The sequence below is a fragment of the Physella acuta genome, unplaced genomic scaffold (genome assembly GCF_028476545.2).
Source record: "Physella acuta isolate Inbredline_101_S28 unplaced genomic scaffold, ASM2847654v3 ptg000924l, whole genome shotgun sequence".
NCBI lineage: Eukaryota > Metazoa > Mollusca > Gastropoda > Physidae > Physella > Physella acuta.
Genome location: NW_026732441.1, coordinates 82,620 through 93,976, shown reverse-complemented (window position 1 = coordinate 93,976; position 11,357 = coordinate 82,620). Strand labels below are relative to the sequence as shown.

The window sequence follows — 11,357 nt, the reverse complement described above, 5'->3', positions numbered from 1 at the left end:
CATGTATACGTGTTATGATCTTCTGACCCATGTATACGTGTTATGATCTTCTAACCCTTGTATAAGTGTTATGATCTTCTGACCCTTGTATACGTGTTATGATCTTCTGACCCATGTATACGTGTTATGATCTTCTGACCCATGTATACGTGTTATGATCTTCTAACCCATGTATACGTGTTATGATCTTCTGACCCTTGTATATGTGTTATGATCTTCTGACCCTTGTATACGTGTTATCATCTGGTGACCCGTGTTATCATCTGGTGACCCCTGTTATCATCTTCTAACCCTTGTATACGTGTTATCATCTGGTGACCTAAGCATGCATGTGATGATCTTCTGACCCATGTATACGTGTTATCATCTTCTGACCCTTGTATACGTGTTATGATCTTCTGACCCATGTATACGTGTTATGATCTTCTGACCCATGTATACGTGTTATCATCTTCTGACCCTTGTATACGTGTTATGATCTTCTGACCCTTGTATACCTGTTATCATCTGGTGACCTAAGCATGCATGTGATGATCTTCTGACCGATTAAAACATGACACAATTACCAACCATTACTTTTTTTTATGTCCTGTGTTGTTGTCAGTTATGTTAAAATAAATTAAATCAAATCATAATCAAATTTTATTTCCTAAATCACTGCAGTTACAATTGTTTTAAAAATATTTTTCAAATATTTAATTTCCATGTATTTTAAGTTGCAATCTTATCCTAAAAACAAGCAGTAATCTCACAGTCATGATTAGGATTATTTTTTTCAGCCATCCAAGTCAATGTCATTTTGTTATGCAGCTGAAGCTGAGACTTTTAACAAACAGGAAAGCACACATTAAATTAAATAAATAGTGCGCTAAGGCAATTTTGTTTTCTTAAATCGAGCATTTATAGACATTAACAAAGAGTGACTACGTGTACATTGTAACATGATAAAACACATTTCCTCGAAATACGACAAAATTAAAGCTGTTTCCTGATGCGCAGTTTTCCGATTGCGCAATTTTCCGGGATCCCATTAAAAACGCATTAATTACCTTTTTATATTCGTCACGACTAAATGCTTAAAAAAATAGGACCCGCTATAAGATGGCTACTTTCGATAAAACCCCAAACAATAGAAGGCGTGTGGACAAGACTGAATGTAAACAGATTTGGATCAATACATTTCTTCACAGAATCCCTCACATTAGTAAAACGGGTAGCTTAGTCAATAACGTTGAACCAAATGGAGATAATGTACTTATTGTTGCCTACTTTTCTTTACTATTGTAGCAGGTAGGCAGCCTGCAGCTGAATGCCGTTTTTCTAAGTCGTGAGCACAACTTTAGATTCGATAATTGCTAAGTGGATCTATTTTACATGTCGATAATGGGAAATAATGATCGTAAAGGGAGGTCACTCCATAAAGTTACATGACATACGAATAAAAATACATGCGACTTTTAAAAAACAAACTTAAATATAAAGCTCAAACGAATTCTTTGTCTCTGTATGTGACAGCAGACTGGCCCTTGGCCCTTGGTAAAAAACTCGACTACATCGCTAAAGTGTAATATTCTTAAACCGTGTATTAAAGAAATGAATGAATTACTGAATAATGTGAATGGTTATGTAAAAAAAGTTTCATTTTCCAAACTTACCATTTTAATTAACTTCACGTGGAATAATTAAAGTCAAAGAAAATGTATCATCTTTCAAAAAAACTTTTAAAAAGTGCAAATTACTTCCCTTGAAGATCACAAAATAATATTACTTCCCTTTAAAAAAACATTACATCAGGGAAAAAATTATTTTTATTAGTTTGTTTTGGTGCTGGAAAAAATGTAATAATTTGCGTGCATTGATAAAGTGCAATGTAGTAGGATATTTATTTTAAATGCTGCCTTTTATTTATTTCATATACTGAACGTACTGCTAATAATTATTATCAATCAATTACAGTTTCGAAGCCGCTCCTAAATGTCCTCTACGTATATTTCTATCTTTCTGTGGACAAACTAGGGGTATTATAGTATGCTACGGTGCATACGTTCGTTTTAAACAGTGCGATAGACTATGGATAAGAAAGTTTTATATTGTCGTTAACTAAAGCGAATTCAGAGCGACCCCTCGGCGCCCCGACAGGTTGCTATTTGGCGCTAAGGCCTACCCGTTAACACTGTGACAACTACGTTCGTTTTAAAAAGTGCAATAGACTACGAATAAGATTGTGTCTTATAGTAATTTACTGAATTGAATCAGGTGGTTTCGCCGGCACCGTGGCAGGATGCGATTTGACGCCCAGTGAACACTATGCTTTTATGTTTGCATTTAAGTTAATGTTTATGTTATGCGTTATTTTTTTGCTTTTAGGTTTGATTTTTGCTTGCGTTTGCGTTTGCATTTGTCATTGTGTTTGTGTTGTGTTAGTGTATCTGTTTACGTAAGTGTCTGCGTTTGTGTTTGTGTTTGCTTTTGTAATTGCGTTAGTGTTTGCATGTTTTGATTGTGTTTACGTTTGTGTTTGCTTTTGTGTTTGAGATTATGTTTGCGTTTGCGTTTGCGTTTTTGATTATTTGTTTGCGTTTGTTTTTTGTTTTGGTTTGCGTAAGTTTTTGGGTTTGGGTTTGTTTTTTTCGTTTGTGTTTACGTCTGTGTTTGTGTTTGTGTTTTTGTTTGAGCTTAGGTTTGGGTTTAGGTTGTGTTTGTGTTTGCGTTTGTTTTTGTGTTTTGGTTTTTGTTGGTTGAGGCTAGGGTTATAAGAAAATTAATATATTTCCTAATCCCAGGCATTTTCAGGTATAAGCTACTTAATAAACACAGGTCATGGCCCTTAACAGATAGGTTTTTTTCACGGAGGCCAACGCAAGACCTGGCAGGGACGGCTAGTATTGATATATGCATACTTAGCAAAGTTAACCTCAACTATGTTTGTATCCAAAAAATAAAACATTATGCATTTTTAAAAAGTCCGCATCTCTAACACAACAAGATAATTGAATGGATCGGTTAGTGCAATAACCATTGATCAATTCCAAAAACTTTTTAACACTCATAATTTTCTGTTGTCATCCAACTTTATATGGAACCACACGGCCAAATTTAAACCGTTAAGACCAAGACGTCACTTCTCACATAAAAGATGCAAACACGTCCCTTGTCACATAAAAGTGTCGTCTATAATAAAACTTCACCACAACTGTCAAATTTAAAAAAAAAATCAATCGTCTTTGATCTGTTTTACTAATTTAAACTAGTAATTCGCCGTTGTTCGACTTGTCACAACTCACACTAATATCGGATTTCTTTTCTTTGGTGCAGTAAATAATAAAAGTCTTGAGGTCATAACAATCTTACTGTATAAGTTGATTCTTGTAAACGCAAGAACTAACACATACAATGTATAGTTTCGATCGACAAAATCTGTATTAAGTATCGATTACACAAATTTCAGTTATTTCCAGTCATCTTTCAGTACATAGCTGATTCACTTTCTAGTCCTGCTGTCAGACTGTGATTTAATAAAGCAAGCAGTATATCAAGTTCTCACTTAAATGTTGTTTAGAGTATTACACATTTTATGGTATTAAATGGTCTTATGATAAAGCCATTTTTGTATCCGTTATAGTTTTAATATTTTTACAAATATAAATTTCTGGAAAATGTTCTTAATACTAGCCTTGTGTGTTGTGTTTGAGCTATACACTGGTGTTGTGTGCCAGTCCTGCAACATTTCACTTACAGGACTCCGGACCAGGAGATACAGGGCCTTCAACGGCCTTGACATCAGCAGCTGTAACACAACATACCAACTGGCAAGTTCCTTTCTCACCTGCTCCAACATCTGCTCCCTGGCCAACAACTGCGTGGCCTTCACCTACAACACGCAGGTGTGTAGCACGTGCGCAGGGGGAAATCTGACCAAGCTGACCTTCACACCTGGAAAACAGATGCACCTATCGTATCAGTATCGCCAGCTGGATGTTCCGCTTAACCCAGCCACCAACAAAACGTTTCTCAAAGTTCCTGTCAACTGTGACATTACTGAGGGATCGACGGTAAGTCTAGACAGTCTTGCTGTGGTGTCGTTTTTGTGTAAAATGTGTCTGGCTTAGGTAGATCTTTTTTTTATACGGAGTGGCTATGCTGGACTGCTAACCTGTTAGTCTTGAGTTTGAACCCGGGTTCAAGTCAGTAGACCGTCCCTGAGTCCACCCAAACCTGATGGGTACTAAACTCATGTTAGGGAAAGTAAAGGCGGCTGGGCATAGTTCTGACTACAGTATCCCTTAATATACAGAGGTCACAGAAACAAGTGAAGTCTACTTCACTTGCCCAGTAGATCGTCTTGTTTCAAAGGGAACTTTACTTTACTTTATGTAGATCATTTGCGCTAAATTATTTGTCCGTCCAAACGTCACACGTTGAAACTTGCGAACAAACATTCAACCATTACAACCAAACCAATCAGTTTCAAACGTGACAGTAAATTTAAAAACAAAAGAGTAAGCAGTATGGCATGCCTTTTTTACTTTCTCGTATATACGAAGTTTAAAGAAAGTATTATAATCGTGCAAAAAAAAAATCGAGATTTTTAAAAATCTCGACGTTTTACACATCACTGATACGGAAAAACATAATTTTGCAATCTTGTCCGTATGTTTGTGTGTCTGTGTGTGTGTCTGTCTGTGTGTAAATGCGATAACTTTAGTACCGTTACAGCTAGGTTGATGAAATTTCATATATGAGTATCTTATCAAAATCGTAGATCCGTATCAACTTTTGAGCGATTTCCGATAACCGGAAGTGGTACTTTTTCTACTTTGAATTTTTCAAAAGCCTATAACTTGAGTACTATTTCAGATATTACTAAATATTAGACACTACTATTTAAATTACTTTAAAGAAAAGCGTGGGTCACTTTAGTATCTATTGGATACCTTTACTAATATTTAGGAAGAGACCCACGCTTTTCTTTATAGTAATTTAAAAAGTAGTGTATAATTTATTTTCTACTTTTTAGTGCATTATTACATAAAAGCTTGTTATTAAAACGTTTTTTATGATTTTTTTTTCAGTACTTCACATGTTTTATTTATAATAGAGTTACATGACTAAAATCGATTGCGCGCCTATTTAACGTGATGACGCGCTTTTGTTGTAGAGCCTCAACCCCCCCCCCCCCCCCCCCCCCACCCGCTCCACGCCCAAGACGGCCGTGATGTCGTGTGTGGATAGAACTGCCTACTAATTCGGTCCGACTTTTAATTAATTCATAAAATATTAATTAGGCGACCAATTAAGTCAAATTGAATGTCACTATGCATTGTCTTCATGTCTTGACCCACGTACCAACTACAAACCGTATCTGTCAGTTAGAAGTGCCTGCAATTTCACACGGGCGTTTTCATCTAGACAGACAGACAGACCGAGGAGGAAGTGAGTGTAATAAAAGCTTGTAAAAATGTAAACAAACCATGCTCTTCACTAAGATCTTGGTCATATTTTTTGGGGCTCGCGTTTATGTACACTACTACTCAGAGGCCCAAGGGCCTGCATTATGAAAGCCATGAGTGTACGTTAATCACCGTATCATATTGGCTCTCTACTCGTCAAATGTCATGTACGTCCGTGATGCTATTTTAGGGTGCTCATTAAAAAGGATGTAAGAGACACTGTGCTCACGTGAGAGCCCGTGGTGCTGCATGGCACACAACTGCCTGAGCTTCGAATGACGGGCCTGATTCGATTGCATTCGCAGCACACATTATCAATAGTGTATCGCACACCTTAAAACGTCTATAGGCGCCATAGTGCCCATAGTATACCTGGGGCGCCTAATCACAAAAAAAAACTTCCTTGGAATATTCTCCCAAAGTCCATGGCGATCGGATGAAATTTGTAGAAATGCACGAAGGACAGACAGACAGGCAGACAGACACATACATACTTTCAATGATATACAGATAGATAAAAATTAAAGTAATATTTTCAGTCAAAAGTTACTACTATTACTATAGAGTGTTATATATATGATTATATATATATGTATACATTTTTACTTTACGTACTTACTTTGTCCTTTCTGCTCCTTATGGAACATACGGCCTCCACCATTTCCTTCCATTTCACCCGATCCCCGGCTAATTTTGTCATCTCCCAAGACATCCCTGTTGGCTTCAGTTCTTTTTGAAGACTCAGCCTCAAGGTCTGTCTTGGGCGCCCTCTCTTCCGCTTTCCCTGGGGTTTCCACTCAAGCGCTTTGGGTGTAACATTTGGGTGAGCATTTTGCAGTGTGTGACCCACCCAGCGCCACTTCCTCCTTCTTATTTGCACAGCCAAATGCTCCTGCCTAGCTTTCCTCCATAGTTCTATGTTCGGCACTTTGTCCTGCCATCTCAATTTCAAAATCTGTCTAATGCATCTGTTCATGGAGGTCTGTATTTTCGCTGCGCTTGCTTTAGAGTCTCTGAATGTCTTTGCTCCATATAGCAATTTTAATATATTTAAATGATATGCATTTGTTTCTTAATATTTCAGGTGTATCTAACAGGGACCTACCTAAGCTACAAGAGTTTCATCTTTGAATTCACGTCCAAGGCCAACACCAACATCCACTTCAACCCTCACTACGATCCTACCCTTGGGTACAGCTACATCATCATGAACTCCAGGGCGGGGAAAAGTTGGGGTGCAGAGAAAAGAGCCCGCCCTAGCCCGTTTTCCTTCCAAGTGAACAAAACGGCTCAGGTCTACATTTTGGTGCAGAAGGATAGATTTGTTTTCTACGTCAACGGCGTGTATGTCTGTGACTTCGCTCATGTGTATCCCTACACGCAGATTGATACACTGAACGTGTACAACGGTTTTAAAATAGATGAAATCAGTTTTTCATAATCCACGGTCATCACAGTTTATTATGTATTTATTTATTTAATCTAATATCAAAACCAGTAGTTGTTTTTTGAAGTTGTTTTTTTTTAATTAATTAAATAAATACAACCTAAGTTACCCTGTAACCACCTCTTATTCTGTTTATAATATATTTTTTAAAAATTGTATGGAATCAAATTCCTCTATATGATTATAACTAATAACAGTTTTATTTTTAATATCGTTACGTAATTAAATTTTTAAATGCAATTATCAATGTAAGTATGTGAATTCGAAATTAATATCATTGACAACGTGTAGTTTAAAAAAAATTGTTCCGTAATTATAGTGCTGGGGAATTATGTTCAATAAAACTAAACATGTTTGAATGTAGGCTAAATAATTGTTGTAATCGTTTTACAAAAATAAGCTGTACTTAATATAGTATATTTACTTCCTAATCATAGACACCATACTGTAATTAATAATTAAAAAGTTTTTCTTATGAGAAATGCTTTAAACATGTAGAATATTTTTGAACAGTAGAATGCATTGTCTGATCAGGCAAATAAGAATTTTGGCTTAAGATTAATCTTGTAAGTCATATTGTATGGCGCCTAACATTTAAAAAAAAAAACTAATAAGAGTAAATACACCTCCTGTAATTAATGTATCCGTGTTTGCCTCGTTGTCATATTTGAAAAAACAACATCTAAACAAATAGACAATGGTGGTGTTACATGAATAACAACCAAATACGCTGTATTGACAAAGAAAAAAAATCTGAGTTTAGATTTGTTGTAAGCATCAAAACCAATAATTGTTTGTTAAAAAATAGGATCTGTTGATCGAATGCACGAATTTCCTAGGTTTGAATCACAAGTCATTTTTTTAATAATTTTAACACTACGCAGACGGGCATTTCCATTGATGTAATAGAGTGACCGTAGTCCCAGGATCGGTTACCGACTGTTCTGTACCTTGATCTCCAGTCTCAGAATCGGTTCACATGTGTTCTAGTGCTTGATCACCAAACCTACGGATTGGCTCTCCTTCTCTATAGCATCCAGACACAACGTCCAGAATATAAAGACATCGTACGAACAGTCAGGAAGAAAAGACTCAACAAGGATGTTGTCAGTCAAAAGCTATGTTAACACTGACATTGACTTCCTAAATTATTTTTAAATGCAATCTCGAATGTTCACAATTTCTGAATGACATATTTTTATCATTTCATAATGGTATGACATAGTACAAAAGACGAAAAAATATTACTCAAAGTATAATTCAAAGTTTAACTCAAAGTATAATTCAAAATATAACGCAAAGTATAGCTCAAAGTATAATTCAAAGTTTAACTCAAAGTTTAACTCAAAGTTTAACTGAAAGTATAATTCAAAAAATTGTGTGTAGCTCAGCAATGAATTCCCAAAAGTCATTCCTGATTTTTAAATTTTAAGTCAGCTCACTAAAAGGACGTTTTTAAAGATCAAGTCGTATCGTCTCTCTCATACAAGAGACGAATAATTTATAACATTTGCCATGTAGTAACACGTGTGTTCTTCAAAAACTAAACTTATTTAATACGACACATTTATTCATTTTTCATTTTTTTGTTGCACTGTATATTGACGTTCCGTTTTTTTTTTTCACTGTGTTGAAACACGTAGGCTGTTATTCACGCAGTTAATTATGTAATTTAATCAGGCCTATATCATCACTCATGGCTATGGTAGAAATGTTTCTAATCTCTTGAGTATCAAGTCGGATTGAATAAAGCAGCCACAGACTAAGTGAATTACATATTTAGAGCACTTTAGGAAAACAATGCATCCATACAGCTTGACGGTCCATGTGTGGTCTTGACTGTCAAACTACCTTCTTCCAAGCTGAATTTTTTTTTCTTCGAAATCAAGACTTCAAGTTGAGTCTACGTCTCTCTACACATCATCTGTACATCGGTCGACTGTGTGGTCATTCCCCTTTCGTTATACACTACATTCACTTGAGTTGTGACGTTGTTGAAAGAAGAATTACACGTTGCAGTTTAGTTTTGTAGCAGATAGCAAAGCCACAACTGTGGTTTTATAGCTTCGTTAGTGAGATTTCGAACTGATAAAACTTTTTGTTTCGCTTGGGAAATTTAAAAATTGGATACCTTCAAGTTTCCAGATTTATCGAATACTGATAATGTTTTTGTTGTAAAAACAAGCGAACAAATATTTAATCACACATAACAATTGTGTCCATTATTTTTTAACAAAAGCTGTGCCTTGGTTAATTCGCAGATTACAATTTTTCGCAATCCCGTTTGATCGATATCTTCAGAACAAAGCTCTGCCCCAGGCCGCCAACTTTGTCGGTGTTTGACGTCATTTTTCTGTCGTCTGATGAGAGCTGTATTGATTTCAAGCACGTATCATGATAACGTTTAAACATTTTTTAAACTACGTCATGTAGTTAGTTTCTGTTTGATTTGTGGTTTAATGCCTAAGGGTTTTTACGAGTGATTAGTCAACTTATTGTATTCTACTTTTTTCTTCAAACGTTGTTTTATAATCGCAATAATTGTCAATGTTTTATTAGCTGATGTTTGTTGGAACTTGATACAATAGTAGGCTGATTGGTCGCTTGTATCTTAGCGAGAATTGATACATCGGTCTGATCTTGTTTGTTGAGATAATTAGGTAGGTTTCAGCGTAAGCTAGCAGATCCCTCTTTTTTGATACACTCAAGTTTCATTCAGTGGTCCTCTAGTTGATATATTAGAGTTTCATCCATGGTCCTCTTATTGATACATTAGAGTATGATTCAGTGGTTCTCTTGTTGTTAGTTTGGACCACATTGTAATTGTGTGGCTATCTTATCTGATAGTGACCAGACTTTAACAATACCTTTACCAGAACTGTTACAGTTCTTTTCTTAGCACGCAGAAGTAATCAAGGTCAAAATCTATTGATATTAGCGCAAGTTTTGTTCAGTAAATTATGTGTAAGTCATTACTATATGCGTGAACGTGTAATTGCGAACCAACGAGAAAAATGATCTTCCTACAGTAGAAAGGACAACTGAAGTTTTAGATATTTTACACATTTCACATTCTTGTTTTGATCATCCACAAATCCAAAATGGATAACCAGAGCACCTTCTCATCCAATTCATCACTTATCCAGACTAATATCCAGACGGATATCCAGACACTCTACCTAGACCCGCGACTCCTTGATGCCTTCCTGTTGTTTAATTTATTCGTCAGCGGAACTGCGGGGTTTATGGGTATTATCGGCAACGTCATCAACATCATCGTCTTCTACAAGCTGGGCTACAGCGACAGCGTCAACATCGCGCTGACCGCTCTTGCCATCAGCGACATAGGGGCGCTAGTCACCTTACAGGTGTTCAACGTGCTGGCCGCCCCGTGGTTCCTGATGCTGGACCTTGGCTTCAACGTTAGGGACATGGTGCTGCTGGTCGCCTTCTACCCACACAACTACTTCATCCGTGTCTGCGGGTTCATTACAGCCTACGCCTCTCTTGAACGCTGCATCTGCGTTGTCAGTCCTTTGAGGGTTAAACAAATTTTAACCAACAAAACCGCGGTTGTGACGATTATTTTAATATTTATTCTTACAACTTTTGATTTATTTCCTCTGTATTACACAATATACCTTGATTGGAGTTTGGCGCCGTCTACCAATAAAACAATACTACACATCGCGTTCCGTCAGTTTTCGCACTCAGTGTTCAACATCTCGTACTACATCAACGACGTGACGGCGCCGTTCATCACCTTCTCCGTCATCATCACCAGCACCAGTATCATCGCCGTCCGGCTGAAGAGCCAGGCAAGATGGCGGCAGTCCATGAACGCGGTCAAGTCGGAGGGCGGGATCTCCAGCCGGGAGAGGAAGGTGGTCGTCATGCTGTGTACCATCTCCATTATGTTCGTCATCTGCCTCATCCCCCAGTCCACCATCCTGACTGCCGTCAGCTTTGTGCCAGTGTTGAGCTACGGACAAAAGTACTTTGACATCGCTCTGATGGGATACTGCGTGTCTTATTTCTCTGAGACTACGTTATCCAGCGCCAACATTCTCATCTACCTCAAGATGAGCCAGAAGTATAGGGAACAGTTCTCTATTTTGTTTAGGGGAAAGTAGTCAAAAGTAAAGGGAACAGTTATCTATTTTGTTTAGGGGAAAGTAGTCAAAAGTAAAGGGAACAGCTCTCTATTTTGTTTAAGGGAAAGTAGTCAAAAGTAAAGGGAACAGTTCTCTATTTTGTTCAGGGGAAAGTAGTCAAAAGTAAAGGGAACAGTTCTCTATTTTGTTTAAGGGAAAGTAGTCAAAAGTAAAGTGAACAGTTCTCTATTTTGTTCAGGGGAAAGTAGTCAAAAGTAAAGGGAACAGTTCTCTATTTTGTTTAGGGGAAAGTAGTCAAAAGTAAAGGGAACAGTTCTCTATTTTGTTTAGGGGAAAGTAGTCAAA

The 11,357-nt window shown here is 37.0% G+C and overlaps 1 protein-coding gene across 1 annotated transcript; it reads left to right on the top strand.

Moving 5' to 3' along the window:
- The first annotated feature begins 9,998 nt into the window (after window positions 1-9,998).
- On the top strand, window positions 9,999-11,030 carry LOC131953473 (uncharacterized). Its single transcript, XM_059316658.1, has one exon. It carries the CDS (start codon window positions 9,999-10,001, stop codon window positions 11,028-11,030), a length of 1,032 nt encoding a protein of 343 aa, XP_059172641.1.
- Window positions 11,031-11,357: the final 327 nt, after the last annotated feature.

Coding starts and splice junctions, on each gene's coding strand:
- LOC131953473 (XM_059316658.1), top strand. CDS start 9,999: ATGGATAACCAGAGCACCTTCTCATCCAATTCATCACTTATCCAGACT.